Source organism: Phasianus colchicus, chromosome 7, assembly GCF_987193195.1.
Source record: "Phasianus colchicus chromosome 7, bPhaCol1.hap1.1, whole genome shotgun sequence".
Lineage (NCBI taxonomy): Eukaryota > Metazoa > Chordata > Aves > Galliformes > Phasianidae > Phasianus > Phasianus colchicus.
Window position 1 is genome coordinate 26,031,336 of NC_143442.1, and position 17,943 is coordinate 26,049,278.

The window sequence follows — 17,943 nt, forward strand, 5'->3', positions numbered from 1 at the left end:
AACAGAACTGGAGCTGCTCGGAGTTGGTTTTGTTTTTATACTTTGAGCGGCGTTGATGAGGGCCGATAACGCTGCGGACCCCAGCCTTCCTTAGGCGGCTTCGCGTCGTCACGGCAACCGCTGGCGGCCGCACGCGTGGCTGCCAGCGGAAGTCCCGCCCCTCGCTTCTCCCGCCGACAGGCGGCGGGAAGCGGGGTCCTGGGTCGCGGATTGGCTGAGGCGTGCGTCGGTCAAAGGCAGGCGGCTGTCCTCACAGCGTGGGCGCCCCGCACACTCTCAGGGAGGGCGCCGGATTTGGTGGTCGGCCGGCACGTTAACCCGCTTCGGGCTCCTTCCCCCGACTCGAGGTGCGGTCTGGAGCCCGTGCTGAGCCGCCTGCGGTGAGGGCGGAGAGGAGGCAGGCGCCCGAGGCCTAAAGACCAGGCCGTCGGACCCGGGCCCTGCGACGGGCGGTCGCTGCCGCTTATCCCCGCGGGCGTCTGGCGGCAGCGCCCCCTGGCGGCCCGCGTGCGTGAGGCGGGGGTGCTCGCCGGACGCCCACCATGAGCTTGGCAGAGTGTCGGAGCGCCGGCGCTCTGGAGGTGAAGTTCGTGCCCGACGAGGACGTCCTGAGGCACATCGCTGACGACGCAGGTACGGCCGGGCCGGCGCTCCCCGAGAAGGGCGGTCGGCCCTTCTCCAGCACTTGCGGCGGCCGCCGGCGAGGTGAGGCCTTGAGCCGCCCTCCCCCCAGGCTGCCTCCTCCGCTCTGCGCTCGCGCCCCGCCCGGCGCGCGGAACGGGTCGCTGCGGTGCGTGCCCTCAGCTGAGGGTGACGCGTAGTCCTGATTGCAGCTGCCCGGTGGGGAACGTGCGCGTTGGGGGCCTGGCTGCGGGGAACCGCCCGCCCGCCTCTGCGCGTGGCGCGAACGCACGGACAGAATGAAAGCAGAACCGCGTCCGGGCCGGGCGCTGCAGGAGCCCCGTGTCGCAGTTCTGGCTGCTTGTAACGTCTGGAATTGTGGTCTGCGGAGATCCTCAGAACGCATCCGCGTGAGGTGCGGAATACCTGATCCATGTTGCTGTTGGTCCTGCTCTGAGCGGGGATCAGACGAGTGGTTTACAGAGGTCTCAGCCTAAATTTGTCTGTGGGCGTGCTGGTAGCCGGTACCTAGCTCTAATTAGTGTGCGTCCCACCCCCATGCAAGGCAGGGGATGCTAAACGCACCCTATTTGCATGTAATTTGGATCTTGTGTGTGTGAGTTACTGCCGTTTCTTCCCAAAGTGGAAGCAGGTGTGTGCTGAAATGAGGCCGTTGTCCTCCTTTTACCTGCAGTATCAGCTTCCCTACTAAAGGAGGGACTGACAGCTGTGGGGCAGCTGACTGCCCTGATACAGACCAGCTGTTCCATTAGCAGCAAACCTTTTCTATTTTGCGTTTGTATAGCATTTTGCACAACAGTAGCTTGGTCTGTGAAGGGGGGTAGCTGCATAGTACTCCAGTGGACATAACGATATAACAGCTTTCATTTAAAAAAAAATCTTCTATTGTAATTGCAGGTGTTAAAGTTCAGAAAGGCAAAAGCCAGCTGATAGTCAATACGAAGAGATTTGTAAAGAAGCTTGAGGCTATCTCAGATGATGAAGCTCAGGAGATCCTGGAGGAGAAGAACTATGTTGCTGTTTTAGGCTTATGTGGCGAAGGTACCTGGGGCACAGGAACATACCACAGATGTTACTTTGGGAGATTCTTTTTGTCCCAATGAGTTGCATAGTGTTTATGAAATTGCTGTTGTGGGCTGGCTAACTCTAGCTGTGCTTGTGGTAACAGAGGGAGAGGATATTGATTTCTAGAATTTGTTTGATGGTACTGCTTTCAAAGCACCTACAGTGCTACTGTTTGAGCCCAACAGTAAATCATCACCTTTCCTATTCCATGGGTTGGGAGTGTACTTGTACTTTTAAAGCAGTTACAAGTAACGTTTCTATTCACAGAATCAATGACAAATGGCTCAAGCGTAGGTGGTGGTGAAGTTTACACATTCCAGACTCCCAAACGCTCCAACAAAATGGCAGAGCTGGGTATGTTTTTCTCTTTCTTCTTCCATCTTGTTCTGGCTATGATCTTTTTGATTATCTCTATTAACGTGATCTGTATCTTCTTTTCATTCAAGTTATGTGCTTGTACTATTCCAATAGCTTTTATCCAGCTCTGAATTGGTTTTCCTCAGAAACAGAAGCTCAGCACTAGGGCAAAGCAAAGGCATGGTGTGAATAAGAGATACTTAAAATAAATAAATATGTAAAAACTAGGAGTCTGTTAATGCTGTGAGAAGAGCTTATATGTATGTGCCCAAGGATGGCAGGACTTTTATTTTTGTATCTTCAGAGGATATGTGAGAATAACTAGTTATGTAACAAAGAATTTAAACCAACAAACCAACAACCCAAAAGGCAGTGTTAGCTTTGTGGAAGGGGATTTCTCCTGCACAAAGTGTCTGTCAGTGTGCTTGCTAGGCTGGTTGTTAGAAGAAACAAGCTGTGCTGAAGAGTGGGCTTTTCTGGCCCAAATAAGATGCTTGGACCATTGTGCCACTACATTTCTTCTTTTCACGTGAAGAGGCCTTTGTTTGCCCAATACCACCTGAACTCTAGCGGTCTTTGGTTTTCACAGCTACTGTTGTATTCTGCAGAGGAGAAGGAATTTCCTTCCGTATCATGATACAGAATCTGTTGTTTCCATCTCTCTTTATCTTTCCTGGGCTTCTGCTGTGTATCAGGGAAGTTTGTTTCTTGCACCTTTGCAGCGGTATACATTTCCCTGGTGTTCCCTCTTGGAGCTGCAGCTCAGTTTGAAAACTGCTTCCCAGAGTTCCTCACCAATATTACTGAACCCTCCTGGTATGTGGTGATGAATCAATGCCTTCCCTTTTCAGGAGACACCCTGCAGTTGAGTTGCTGATTATTTTAGTCTAGCAGGCTGGAATTGGAACTTGGAGTTGACTTAAAGAGATGGATGGGTTTTGGACATCAGAGATGGCTAAACACTGTCAAAACTGAGCTTTGACAGATATGAAGATAAGTAATAGTAACTTGTTAGGCAAGTAATACAGTAAGAGGCTGTATTTGTTGGTGACCTGTTAGATGGGGCATTCCATATTCAGGTCAGTGATTCAGCTTCAGCTTGAGCTGATAAGTAGTTGAAAGAGGTAAGCAGAATACAAGAACCTGCATCCTGGTGGACTGACGTGTTTGCTTTAACTGCTGCTCTGGTGTGTTCAGTCAAGCAGTGTTAAAGAACTGACTGGGCATAACAGAGCATTTATCTAATTTTGAAGATAGGCAGTACCCCAGAGAGCAAAGCTTGCCCTGTCATTGCCTAAGCAGAACTTTGAAATGAATTAACTGAGGAATTCGGGTTTTGAAAATTTTTGTCTAGTGTTACATTAATCTTTAGGGCTAGAAAAAATAATAAAAAATAAAGCATCTTATGCACTTTCTGAAATAGCTAGGAAATTAAAATTTAAACTTTCTTGTGATGTATGACTTCACTGCTGGCAAACCCAAGTTGGAAGTTTTGTATCTGGTGTGTGAAACTTCTTTCCCTTCTATGTTGTACAGCCTCTGAATTAGCACAGACACCAGGACAGAGTGTTGTACCTGATCCCTCTGAGTGCCCTGAGAAGACAGCCAGAACCCCTCAAAGCAGCAGTAAGTGTATGATGCTGTGAGAAACTGAAGCTGAGTGAACAGGTTCCTCTTTGTGTGGTGAAGCAGATGCTTAAGAATTCTGGTCAATTTAACATTGTAGGTTGAATTTGCATGGCCTTTTGTTCACTTGTCTGTTGCATCTTATATTCTTTCCTGCTGGTGCAGAGAAAATGAACTTCTCACTCATCAGTTGCTGTCTGACAATATATAACAATTTTATTCATGTTCAACACAGATGATTGGACTTGAATTAATGAGCTGGGCTGATGTGTTGAGCACCAGATGAGTTGTGAGTGGGATTGTGTGCATGTTAGTGTGTAACTTCTGTTGTGGTTTAACTTGGCAGGCCTCTAAGCATTACACATCCATTTGTTCACTGCCCCTCAGTGGGATGGGGAAGAGAAGCTAAAACCCGTGGGCTAAGATAAAGACAATTAGGACAGAAAAATAAGGGAAGAAAATAATGAGGATGATGATGATAAAAGAATATACAGAGTAAGTGATGCACAGTGCAATTACTTGCACCTGCTGACCAATGCCCACCCCAGCCATCTCTTCCCTCTGCCCAAGCTTTATTATCCAGCATGGCATAATGTGATATGGAATATCCCTTTGGCCTGTTTGGATCAGCTGTACTGGTACTGTTCCCTCCTTGTGTGCTCCCAGCCCCCTTGCTGGCAATGCAGCGTGAGAGGATAAAAGGTCTTTAGTATAAGTACTGCTCAGCAACAGCCAAAACATCAGTGTGCTGTCAACATTATTTTCATCCTAAATCAAGAGCATGATGCCATACCAGCTACTGGGAAGGAAGTTAACCATCTCAACTGAAAACAGGACACTTCATAATTTATTATATAGTTTTCTGCCTGCCATTATTGAGTGCTTGAAATGAAGGTGCAAAAAAGTCAGTGCAGGTCAAGATTGGCAAGTGTGTTGCTTTGTGCTCAGTCTGCCCTCAGCATTGGGGCATTTAGTTCCTTTTTCAGTGTCTGTCAGTCCCCTCCTGCCGAGGGCTTCCCACAGCTGTGGCCAAATTAAGAGCTGCCTTCTGTGATAATAACATTCACTGTCTTTGTTTTCTCCTTGCCTGCCTGTGGGGATCTAATAACTTCCCCTGTACTGCTCAGGGAGCTGATATTCTGTGTAGTATACCTTTGATCAATGGATGCCTGTTTTTTTAATAGAGCATCTTGTGCCTCTGAAAATATGCAGTGCTCTGAACTATGCTGTTTCTTGCCTTGCAGAACGTTCAAGTTCAAACCAAGTTCAGCAGAAGGTGAGTGATACTCTGTTGATTTATTATTATATTCCTCCCCAACACTTTTAAAGCTTGAACTGACAAATTGCTGCAGTTCTGGAAAGTAAAGACCCTTAAAAGCCTCACCCACCTTATAGATGTCTCCTAATCTGAGTGGGCAGGGGTAGCTTAAGTGAGAACCAAAACTGCCACTCGTCAAGGCTATGGAATTGAGAGTCTGTGCCAGTCAGTGAATTTGACAGCTTAATTAGCATGGGTGAAGACTTTCCTTCCATCGCACAAATGAGAATGTTAAACAATCTCTTCACATGCAATTAAACTCATAGCTTTCCACTTTCTTATCAAAAGAAGAAACAACCTTAGTTATAAAGATAGCAGTGCTGGTAGAACAATAACTTAAAAACGGTGATGCTGTTCCATTTCTTAATTTAGCATTTGTTTATTAAAAAAAAGAAGAGAAAAAAAACAAAAAAAAACAACCACATGAATTATCATACTATGAAAGATGCCCCAGAAGTTGATGTCTTCTTTCATGATTGTATAAAGACGTACAGTCTACACGTGCCAGTTGTGGTTAGAAAGCAAGTGCTGTGAAATAGCTGAGTTCCTGAAACAGCATAGCATCACTCTAGAAACGTGAGCAGAACTTTTTGCAAAGTAAGGTTCCTGGATGGGAAGTGCCTGTAAGAGATGCTGCTTTGGGATGCCACATTCACAGCTTGATGATGCCACATCTGCTTTGACTAGATTAACAAGGATGTAGAAGATAAATGACTGCTTAGGGAAGCAGAAGTATTTTCAATTTGTCTTCTGTTTGACTCTTGCTAAGGGGCCAAAGTTGGCACCTTGCTTAAAGATTTCATAGCTTTCCACTCTTTATCCCAGGATGTTAGTTAAAAGAATTAAGCCCTTTTTGCTACCTGATCCTGTCTCTCTCTGGCTGTGAATGGGAGCTCTCTAGACTTATTGCTTCTGCTTTCCCAGTTTCCTGTTGGCTGAAATATCTTGGAAATTAAACTTGATTCTCCTCTTCACTTGGTGAAAGGCTGTTTTGGGGAGCTATGTGTGATTTCCTTCTAATGCATGTGTTTGTTTTGTTTTTTTTTCTTCTTTTTTTCTGCTAATACAGACCAAAAAGAATGAATTTGTGTCTACCACACCTTACAGGCTCCGAAGGAGACTAGCAGGTAATGATGAAGCTTTGTAATTAGCTTCCATAGTCAGTGAGGCACCGTGTTCAGAGGAGGGTGTTTCACCTGTGCCTGTAGCAGCGGCCAAACTGAAGCAGTCTGATTAGTCCTGCAGTGAACAGAAATATCCCTAGGGCAAGCCTGCATAGATCTTTTCCATACGTTTTGCTGTGTAGGAATAGGGTTAGAAGCACCCAATTGCTGAGCTTTAGAGATGTGATCAGAAGAGGCAAAACTCTGAGCAATCCTACCTGTATTGATGCTTCACTTTGGAACAGCAGCTTATGGTAATTTTTTTCAGTAACTGGTTAGCTACACATGCTCAGGCTGAGAGCAGAGGAGAGTTCAGTGTGTGACATTTCATGTTCGTTTCTTTTGTGTTGAGAGACCAAGACTCAGCCAGGTTCTGTCTGTGCACTGAATCAGCATTGTTCATGTTCACAGAGATGTTTTCAAAACCTCTTTTTGCAGAGTGTGAACTAGAAGATACCCAGATTGCATGATTGGCATTTGTAGAAAGCTGATGTAGAGTTGCTAAGAGAAATAAGAAAATTGATTGTCCATTTTAATTCACTTTTTAGGATGGGATTATGTTTCTTAGTTGGTATAAAAGGGCAGAACTTTACTACACAATTTCTGAGTTGAAAACTAGGAACAAAATGGTTGTGTGTTTGCTGTCCTCTTAAGCTTTGTTTTTACTTTTCTCTGAAATATTCTTAGTAATCATGTGCTTGAAAGCCGTCTAGAGAATGTATGAGAGCGAGTGTGTGTGCAAAGTGTGTTCTGTGTAAGAATTCATTGATTGCTTTTAACATTAAGTTTCTCCCCTAGCTCCCGATGCTCAGTTAGAAAGCGAGAGTGAATATTCTGCTTCCTGCTCAGAAGAGGAGGAGGTAGAAGAAGCCCAGAAAGAAGTCAGCACTGTTTTATCACATCAGAAGACCCCAGCAAAAACTAAGGCCGTATCTACGCCTCCTTCTAGAAAAACCCTAACCAAAAAAAAAGACAACATGGTGAGTGTGCAGAGAACACCTCTGAGCCAGCAAAAGTGAAGGGATGTTCAGTAACAATGTGCTGTTAGTGAACACACTTGGGGAAGTAATTGCAAATCAAACCAGGTGTGTTGGCTTTTGCTGTACTTGTGAGCAATCTCTACTAGGTGGGCATTGTGTGAGCCTGTGGGCTAATACAGTCTCAGCAGCTACAAAATGAGAAGGTCTAGGATTTCTGTGAAGGAGGAGACCTTGTGCTGAGAAATGATAAGGAAATTGACTCCTGTAGTGCCAAAAGAATCACGCTTTACTTTCTGGCTGGCTTGGCATTCAGCTTTGTTTTCTTCTAGCACAGAGGATTCTCCTGCAATGTGTTCTATTCTGTTTTTATGTCTGGGAAAGAACCATCTGAATGGGTTAGCTTTGGCAGAATGCTACTTGTATACTTGTATTTTTGCAAATATAGAGTAAGGACTTATAGAAATCCAGAAGGTAACTCATACTGGTCATCTTCAGACATGCTCATGAATGCAAGGGGAGAAGGGTAAATTGTTAGTAAAGGGCTGATTGATCTTCCTGGCCCTTTTTAGAACAACCTCGTAGAGGAATACTTTGAAGCTCACAGTAGTTCCAAAGTGCTCACTTCGGACCGAACGCTGCAGAAGTTACGGAGGAAACGATTGAATCAGGTACACTTGAGAGTGAATCACATAAATAACAGAGCTTCTGATTTCTTTGAAGATTTCCCCCATCAAAGCTGCCTAATATTGCTGTTTTCAGTTTAATTGCTGATGAAATTCTCAATGATTTAGGCAGGGGTTAGGTAGCATTTCAAGCATCATACCTCCCTTATGCCTCCCTGCTCTGAGCAGGAATCGTGCCAGTGGGCTGTTGCCCAGCTGAGTGGGTTTGAGACAGAAGGGGAAGTGCAGGGAGAAGGCATTATCAGGTGAGCAGATAGTTGAAAGCTTAGGTTACTAGAACAGGTTAAAATTTGATTTTGGAGAATAAGCAGAGTTGTACAGACCTGCTGTAAAAGTTATTACCAAACCAGCATTTTTTCAACTGAATAATCGGTCTTGATTATATGTTGAGGAGATGGAGTCCTTTTTGTCTGTATGTTTTCGAGTCAAGCCCTGTGCAGGATTGGGACGGCTCTAAACTAAGTGATTCAAAACTAAGTGATAACCGCTTTATCTCCTTTCAGTTCCTCAAATAAATAAATTATTGAAATGTGACTGAACTACTGATCTGTTGTTCCTTTCCCCCCAAATATGCCACTTCTACAGCCAGTTCAAAGTAGGCAGTTGTACCTTAGAGAGATGAGTACATACAGGTGCCAGGAAAGCTTGCAAAATATATGGATTACTCTTGTGTCTATGACTGTTTCTTTGTGCCCTTCTTGTTTTTCAAAGGTGGTGTATATGGAGAATGCCTAATGCCTGTTGTCATCTAGAATTGCTACCCAGAGTAAATGTTTAGATTCTTAACAAGTTGTTTCATAACAACTCTGGAGCAAAATCAAGGCTTTCAGTATTAGATCTCTCAATGGCACTAACGAAAGGTGTAGCAGTTCTGTCTCTCAGTGTTTTATGTTTGATAGATACACTGCAGCTGCCTATTGTGTTCTTTCCAGAGTAAACTATTTACTACCTGAAAAGCAAAGCTGTTAAAATTGAAGAGAAGGGGAGGCCAGTGTAGATGCGATATCATTTGTTATGTTACTGTGCTGTTCAAACAGCAACATCTCAGCACATTTTTAAAGCCAAGTTAATCCTTAGGTTCTTGATATTTTGCTGTTGGCTTCAAATTATTTCCTTTCTGCTATGTTTATATTTATTTTCTCTGATGATATTTATAAACATTCTTTTGCAGACACAAACATATGAATCGTTGCTAAGCATGTTGACTGGAGCCCTTGTTCCTGTGAACAAGGTTGTGGTGTTGGTATTTTCTTAGTGCAGTGTTTCATGCTCTTTTAAGTTCTGAGCATGTCATGAGCATGAGTTTCCGTAATGGTTTTCCTGTACTCAGCAGGAAAAGGTAAAACGTGGTGCAGTAGTGGCACAGATCTCATTTCTAGTCCTAGTCTGATTACTATTTCCCATTATAAGGTCATTTACTCTGCTACTTTTTTTTCCAGTAGCAAAACTATGTTTAGTCCTCACAGGGGAGTACATAGAGAAACGTGAATTGTGTGTACCATTGGTGAAAGCCCTAGCTAGAGAGCATATTGGAAGGGTATTTATAAAGACTCCAGGCATACATCCTGTTTTTCTCAGCTTTGAATTACTCTTTTTCAACACAGCAAACATTGCATGACCTTCTGCAAAAATCTCCCCTTGCCTATGCTGCTGAAATTAAAGAGTTAAACCAGCAATATGAGTCCCTGTTTTCAAAGTGGATGCTGCAATTACAGTAAGTATCTAGTGAGAACTACTGAAGATGCCTAACAAACAGACACTGCCAGTAAATTTACCCTCATGTCAGCAGCATCCTGTGGATGTATGCATCAGGTTGGAGAAACTCATCCATATGTGATATTGAAATCAGTGACGGTTGTTCAACACCTTACCTTTGTTCACTACTTTTTGAGTGACCCGACTCTTACTTCTATTCAAGATGATGCTTTTCCTGTTCCTCAAAAAGATCTTGTAGTGACTGTGACCCATGGTAAACATTTAATGTAATCATGTGTTGAAGGACTAAATGTTTGTTAGCCTTCATTATGTTGAAGATGCAGTTCTAGTATCATTCTCAAACAATCCTATTGTTTTGCATAGACACTTCACTGAATTTCTGGGTCTCCAGTCTGCTAAAAGGCTACTTTAACTAGAATGTGTGTGCCATATATCAGATTTCTTGCAGCTAACCTTACAGAATGATAGAATAGAATCATAGAATTGTTAGAAAAGACCACTAAGATCATTTAGTTCAACCCTTGTTATGTGTCCACTGTGAGCTGAAGTTAAGCCTGAAGCTGACGTTCCCTAGAAACATTACTTTTAGAGGCAAGATTGCAATGGATCATTTTACTTAATGATAATCAGAATGTATAGACTTGTACTTTTTTTTATTCAGTATGTTTGTTCTCTTCAGCTTGGGTTTTAATATCGTGCTTTATGGACTTGGCTCGAAACATGATTTATTAGAGAAATTTCGTACATCTATGCTCCAGGATTCTGTTCACCTTGTGGTTAATGGATACTTCCCCAGCATCACTGTGAAATCTGTAAGTGTGAGAAAAGCTCATTTTTATCTAGCCACTGTGTCTTATAGATACCTCTAAAGGCTTTCAGTGTAAAATGCTAAGGAAAGCTTCCTACATCCTGTAGCAACACACTCCTGAATGAAGAACAATTCCCATATCTTTTTTTAAGAGTTCAAAGAAATGAACCATTGCATTTTCAAAAGAAATGCTGTGATTCTTATCAGTAAAGTATTCATCAGTCTAAAGAGTTATTTTATGTCATAGTTTTGAGAAGGAGCAGCAGTTTTGTGTTTATTTTGACTGTTTGGGGAAACTTACGGTAAAAATCACAGTATCTCTGTCATGACAGTCAAGGACTAACTTTCAGATTTTCTGCACTAGGTCCCTCAGTGCCAGCGCCCTTCAGAAGGGGCAGTGGTGACTGCTATTTTCTGTTGTAGGTTCTCAACTCTATCACAGAGGAGGTATTGGACCATATAGGAACTTTTCGCAGCCCACTCGATCAACTTGAATTCATCATGAAAAGATTTAAAGAAGGTAAAATGATATATATTTAAACATGTAAACAGTAGACATTGTTTAATTTTAGGAACACCTGAACATTTTCTTTGGTCATTATTTTTTTTATATTGTTGCAGTTGCTTAGTCTGTTGTAGCTAGTGTTTTCTTGTCTCACAGTTTATGCCACTACTGATGACCAGGAATAAATGTGTATGTTGCTTCCAAGCTGTCAGCGTTTAACACAGAGAATTCTGTAGAAAAGGATTGAGGAGGGTGTGAATATTCTGGTAAGCCAGAGGCTATTCAGCCCCTTGGCAAACAGAAATACTCATCTCTTTTGCATTTAGCACGGTGCCTCTGTGCTTTAATTACATGGTATTTCTGTAGCCATGTTTCATGATGGAACATGGGATAGCTAAATTGCAGTTACATGAGGGAAGATGGTTCTGAGTCACTGCTTGAGGACCTGACATAAACCTCTCTGTAATTAGCAGCATGAAGAACTTGCAGACAGTTTGAATGACATTTACTGATTGATCTCAAGTCCCTTGGGCTTCTCTGGAAGATTATGGTGATGGGGAAGGGTCTTTCTAAAAATATTAGAATAAGCTGACTTAAGGCTTGTCACGTTAACTGCTTAGAGCAATAGTAGTGTAATTTTAACACATGTAAAATATGTTAAATATTAAATTTACTTATTTAATAAGTAAATGCTGACATGAAAATGAAATAAAAGACAGAAGTGTCAGTTTAGAAATGGCTTCAAAATCAAAGTTAAATGTGTATAGAGACTCTGAAAGGCTGCTGAATTCTCTTTGTATATAGGTTGTACTGCTTATGCATACATAGGTTATTGCTGTGGAATTCTAGTTTTCTAGGACAAAAATGTTAAAAAGCATACACTTCATTCTTCATCCCTATCAATGTTTCTGGTGGAACTAAGGGAAGAAGATTAACTGATTTACAGTAGTACACACGTGAATCTGCATACATCAGTCTCATGTATTTATTACAGTTGATCTGACAGGGAGTCTGAGAAACTCTTGGTTTCCATTGGCAGCCAAGTGTGTATTCATGCGCACAAGAACAGGCTATTCTTACAGAATTCTTTCTGGAAAAACAGGAAAAAGCTGTTTCCTGGGATTGAGTATAACAGCAACAAGCTAAGTTGGAAATCTTAACATCTACTATTTGCATTATCCAAACTAAGTCTTTATAAGTTTCTCTGAGTGCTCAAGGGGAAATTTTTCTAATTAAGGTAGTGTGCTGCAGGTCCAGTCCTGAATATGTGTATTTCCATTTTATGAGGGCTTAAGGATCCTAGTTCTGTAACTCAAAAGCGGCTGAACAAACTGTGCTTAGATTTCTCTCCTGAAATACATTTGAATGACCTGAATCACAGGGCTAAAGACCGTATTGAAAAAGGACAATTCCTGGTAATACACTGAGCAAGTGGAAAGGTTTGTTTGTTGTTTTTTTAAAATAAAAACTTTAGCTGCAGGAAGAACAGCACCTGTGATTAAAAACTGAAATATAATAAATTGAGAGAAAGCCTTTTAGCTATCAAAAATACAGAGTGTGGTACAGGAATCAAAGTAAGCTGTACAAAGAAAATCATTTGATACTGGAGTGGTGAATGTGGAGCTGATGGAATGGACTTGTCCTAGACTGCACTGGGAATGGGAAACTGCTTTGTGTACAGTTTCTTTGATTGGTTCTGTGCTGTTTTTTCTGACCTTGCAGATTCATCTTTAGAGCTCTATGTCCTCATTCATAACCTGGACAGCCAGATGTTGAGAGGAGAAAGAAGTCAGCAGATCCTTGCACAGTTATCCTCTCTGCCTAGCATTTACCTCATTGCCTCTATCGATCACATCAATGCTCCTCTCAGTGAGTCCTCTTGGGCCTGATGTAGAATCTACATTCTACTTTGGGCCCGCTGAGCATGTTTCATAAGCTCATGTATTACTCTTGGTGTGCAAAATAGACCTGGTGATGTATGTATGGCTGATGTGGCTGGAAGCCCTGATTGGAGCTGTGGCTTTGTGCAACCCAAACTGTATAAAGATGCTAAGAACTACCAGTCTCTGATTATAAGAAAAAAAAAAAAAAAAAAACCACCACAAAAGCAAGAAAAAAACAACAATGTTCACAAAACAAGCAAAAAAACCTCCAAGCCTGTGGCACCCTTTTATTTAGTGACTTACTGAAATGGAGATTGGATGCTACATTTGTCACTACATCTTAACAATTTTATCCAAAATTCTTTTCACACTGCTGATTTTTGGAATGATTTACAGCATATCCATGAAGCTGGTATGAAAAGGGGATGCGTGCAAATTTTCCATTGCAGAGGATTGTCTTGCCTGAACTGCAGCATCTGGGTGCATGTACTGTGAATTTCACGTGCATTTTTTTTTTTTCCTCAAATACTACAGTAGATCTAAGTACATTATAATATTGCTTATTTAATACCTGAAAAAAGCTAACCCTCCAATTTGTCTGTTCTTTTTCCTCTCTGTCTAGTGTGGGATCAGGCAAAGCAAAGCCTCTACAATTGGCTTTGGTATGAAACGACCACGTTTAGTCCTTATGTAGAAGAAACATCTTATGAAAACTCACTGTTAGTACAGCAATCTGGATCTTTGGCTTTGAGCTCCCTAACACACGTCTTGCACAGCCTCACTCCCAATGCCAGGTAAGACGCTGATAGTCTTTCACAGTAGCACCTACTGAGAAACCAGTCTTCACTAGGTTACTCTGGACTTCTGTGTTAACTGTTAGGCATACACCAACCAGGAGGCAATCCCTGTTTTCTGACAGCAGTTTTCAAGGTGAAAATGATGGGACCCTAGTTTTCATGTGATTGATAACTTTAAGTGGAAGAAGCTTTAGCCAGCAACTACATGTGTGCACAGATTCCTTGTGATGAGAGAAAAATAAATTAGTATTTGCTAATATTTTTTTCTTTGGATTTCTCCTTCTCATCTCTTTGCTCAGGGGAATATTCAGACTGCTTGCTCAGTACCAGCTGGAGAACAAGGACAACGCATCTTACCCAGGTGCATACCTACTGTTTCCTTGCCTGTTTGGGGTGGCATCGCTAGCTCAGCCACAGTGGCACTGGCTTTTAGTGTAAGGGTTACATGAGCAGCAACAAAAGACCTGTACTTGTTGGTTCAGTGTGTCTCAGTAGTATAGACCATCTTTCTCTTAGTGCTGGATAGACTAGCTGGATTCTAGCCTCCTCTTACTGTTGTCTGCTTTCATGTTTAGACATTATTGGGACCATTGGGGGGGACTGTGGGGCTACAGAATTAAAATCAAGGGAGAATATGAGCTTGCACAACAGTAGTGCTTGATGAACCAGGGAGAAACAGGAGATTTGGTTTCCATGCTGTTCCTAAGTAATCTCCAACGTGTCCCTGCTTTCTAGGATCCATGTGGAATACATTATCATGGTCTTAACACATGCAGCAGAGGATGAGCAGCGTGTTAATGGTGCAGAAAGATGGAAGTGAGGTGGAGGAGTTGGAAATTGAGATTATACTGGGAATTGCCATTAAAATTCTATTAGGCAGACAGGGTGTCTGGAATGCTAAATCAACTGTTTTCTGTTGATTACTGAAATATTAACTTGGCTGTGTACTTGAAGTGATGTTGTTGCTGTAAACATAGTGGTGTAAGCCAAAGCAACATTTGTAGATGGGGAAAACGTTTATAGTTAGACACACTTACCATTTCAGATCCTTGTTCTCACCTTTCTCTGTCTCCAGGCCTCTCTTTCCAAGACTTCTACCAGCAGTGTCGAGAGGCCTTCCTTGTAAACAGTGACCTAACGCTCAGGGCACAGCTGACAGAATTCAGGGACCACAAGCTCATTCGGACCAAGAGGGTGAGTTGTGGGAAGACAGTAATTCTGGGGAATCAGTTATCTTAAAAAGCTGCATTATTCCTTAAAAGTATACCTAAGACACAAGTGGGTGCTAGCAAATAGCTGAGATTTTGTAATTGCAGCTCTTTCCATAACTTTAATTAGTGAGCACCCTTCGTATGGATAGGGGGCTATAAATACAAGCAAAAAGCCCACAACCAAAACAAAAAAACCAACAGTGTGGCTTAGTTAACTCAGCAACTTACAGGTGTCTGTGGAACACAACTTCCTGAAGACCTTGAGAAGTAATGAACACTGGAGCTTGACAGTGTGATTCAATTAGTTACCTATATTTGCATGGCAGAAGAGTGCAGAGTCCTAATAATGAGGCACTGTAGCAATGCTAGATGTGGAAATATGCTGTTGAGGAGATGTGTAGTGATAAAATAGCATAGCCCACCAGAAGCTTTGCATTTTTTCAGTATTTGTGCTTTTCCAGTGTTGCTCTAAGGAAATATTCCTGGTTTTAGCAATGCAGTCATTCACATGCTTGCCAGCTCTCACCCTGGCTGCAAGGATTCAAAGTGTTGCAGTGCAATCTAATGGCTTGCATTGCACTATGCACTGATGTTAACAGAATGTGTATTGCGTGTCTGTTCTCAGGGAGCTGATGGTGTGGAGTACTTATTAATACCCGTAGATGACAGTACCTTGACTGACTTCTTAGAGAAAGAGGATGAAGATGTATAACGTCTGTCTGTTCCCAAAACAACTACGGCAATTGCTCTCAAGGGCTGCTGGAGAGGGGCCTATACCCAGGTCTTTCTCTTCAGCCTCAAAGCTGCTGGACTACTTACTGAAATGTATTAACTGTAATGAACGATGTTTCTTGTTCATCTACTTCAGATAGTTTGGAACGATAACTTCTTCAAGCAAGCTGTTTCTTGCTCTGAAGTTAGATTTATCTGCTTTGTCTCTTAGCTCAGATGATGCTCTCTTCATATCTACATAGCCAACTATACAGTCAGGAAAACTAACTCGGTAGGACTGTGCCTTCTGCTCTTTACCAGACATAAAGGTTTGGTTGGAGCAGTTCATGTGATGTGCAAACCACTGGATGGTCAGAGCTTTAGTTTGTACCAGTGATGGATTTTTTTTTTTTTTTTTCCTCAACTGAGTGCTTTCTGGCACTCCTTTACCAGCTAGACAAGATTGGCTTCTGACATAAGAAGAAGCTAGGATTTGTAATGCTAAGAGATCTATATTGACTGCACAAGGAATATGAGCGAGTTTGGGATACTGTGGGTAACTTATTAAATTCTGACAGTGGAACTGAAAGACTTTTCTCCAAGATGGAATTCTTTTATAAGAGGATTTAGGTAACAACTTGAGTCCATCACAATTTTGATTACCTCTTGATGAGGGTGAGATGTTCCAGCTTCTTTCATCTACTTTCCAGTTTATAATCCGGAAATATGAAGAGGCTGTGAAGTTTAGTTTACTTTAAAAAATAATAATACAAAAATTGATTGTTTATATGTATTTTTTTACATTAAGAATGTCCATTAATTGTGGAGGAGGCCTTAAATGCCACTTAGCAAGCTCTCCCTTTTTGTAGCCCTTAGAGGTTGGGAGAGTGCTGAAGTTTCACAGGTTTTCTTCACTGTGTTTCTCAGGTATGTGAAAGTAAGCCCTAGTTTCATCAACTGTAGTCTGCTAATCAGACTTCAGGGACTCCAATGTCTAACTTCGTAGCTGTGTTACAGCTCAATGTTGTAGTTGTTCAAATCAATCAAATAAAGTTCTTCATTAATTTTCATTAGCTTATCTCATCTTCCACATGTGTTTTTATGTTATGGGAAGATAGAGATCTTTCTGGAAGTTGTGTAAAAGTCTCATTTTCATTATTATGTCAAATATCTGTGCAAATCCTTGTGCAGGGGGCAGAAGACTTCAAACTAATTAAGGAAAGTATTTCATATTTTTTTAAGGTATCAAAAATAATAGCAGTTTGTATGCCTTGTAATGCCATTATATATTTAGAAAAGAACCAAAACATCACATGGAATAATACTGTTACTCTCAGTGGTATGCTCCTGGTATACCCCTTGCTGGCAGAAGCAACAGGACAGAGGTTTACAGCCTGACTTTGATTTGTATTGGAAACACGGGATATTTACTTATCCCACTGTCAAATTGATTTTCAAATATAGGAGTTATTTAACTTTGCTGAAATGTGATAGGAGGGGATACTGGTACTTGCCAGCAGTGCTCTCCAGCTTCCTTCCCCAGCACATCTGAGACAACAGGAGAAGGCAACAAGGAAACTTGAGGAAAATACTTAAAGGAATGAAGGAGTTATCCTCCAGGAAGGCGCCAAGGCTGGCTGCCCAGCTAAAGTGCCTCTACACCAACACACACAGCTTGGGAAACAAAGAGGAGGAGTTGGAAGGCACTGTGCTACTAGAAAACCATGACATAGCTCCCATCACTGAAGCCTAGTGGGACGATTCCCAAGACAGGAGTGTGGCTGTCAACACTTAGAAGTTGTTCAGAAGAAACAAGCATGGAAGGAGAGAAGGAAGCATTGCCCTCTACATCAAGGAAAGAATAGTGTGAAGATTTGTCCGAGAAGAATGGCCACAAGCAAGTGGAAAGTCTATGCTTAAGTTAGAGACTGGGGCAACAAAGGGAACCTTGTAGTTGGAGTCTGCTACAGGCTGCCTGATCATGCAGAGCCTGTTAATGAAACCTTTTTCTAGCTACAAGAGACATCACAATTGCAGGCTCTTATCCTGCTGGGGGCCTGCAACCATCCTGACATCTGCTGGAAAAATAGCATGGTAAACTATTGGCCATCCAGGTCTTGCACCTGGGTCTTGGCAGCCCCTACTATCAACAAGCTGGGGGATGAAAGGATAGAGCATAGCCCTTCTGAAATGGACTTGAGGGTACTGGTGGATGGTAAACTGGACTTGAGACAGCAATGTGCCCTCGCAACCCAGAAAGCCAACTGTATCCTGGGCTGCAGCAAAAGAAGCATGGTCAGCCCATCAAGGAAGGTGATCCTGCCCCTCTACTCTGTGCTGTTGAGACCTCACCTGGAGAACTGCATCCAGATGTGGAGTCCTCAGTGTAGGAGAGACATAGACCTGTTAGGCCACATCCAGAGGAGGCCCACAAAAATGATCAAAGGTATGAAACTCTTTATGGGGACAGGCTGAGAG

At 42.3% G+C, this 17,943-nt stretch overlaps 1 protein-coding gene across 6 annotated transcripts in view; it reads left to right on the top strand.

Annotated features, from left to right (window-relative positions):
* The first annotated feature begins 4 nt into the window (after positions 1-4).
* Positions 5-17,943, top strand: part of ORC2 (origin recognition complex subunit 2) — a 21,549-nt gene continuing 3,610 nt past the window's right edge. For 2 of the 6 annotated variants that reach the window (XM_090144234.1, XM_090144233.1), the window contains exons 1-16: positions 5-705; positions 1,540-1,683; positions 1,975-2,061; positions 3,601-3,690; positions 4,935-4,966; positions 6,078-6,135; positions 6,970-7,151; positions 7,721-7,819; positions 9,439-9,548; positions 10,230-10,362; positions 10,782-10,878; positions 12,586-12,732; positions 13,369-13,540; positions 13,843-13,904; positions 14,619-14,737; positions 15,380-17,911. In XM_090144234.1, coding sequence (XP_090000360.1) covers positions 543-705; positions 1,540-1,683; positions 1,975-2,061; positions 3,601-3,690; positions 4,935-4,966; positions 6,078-6,135; positions 6,970-7,151; positions 7,721-7,819; positions 9,439-9,548; positions 10,230-10,362; positions 10,782-10,878; positions 12,586-12,732; positions 13,369-13,540; positions 13,843-13,904; positions 14,619-14,737; positions 15,380-15,466 — 1,782 coding nt within the window. In that variant the 5' untranslated portion in view covers positions 5-542 and the 3' untranslated portion in view covers positions 15,467-17,911. Of the gene's footprint in view, positions 706-1,071; positions 1,449-1,539; positions 1,684-1,974; positions 2,062-3,600; positions 3,691-4,934; positions 4,967-6,077; positions 6,136-6,969; positions 7,152-7,720; positions 7,820-9,438; positions 9,549-10,229; positions 10,363-10,781; positions 10,879-12,585; positions 12,733-13,368; positions 13,541-13,842; positions 13,905-14,618; positions 14,738-15,379; positions 17,912-17,943 lie in introns of those variants that run through there. The other 4 variants (XM_031601219.2, XM_090144237.1, XM_090144235.1 and 1 more) reach the window with 4 other exon arrangements.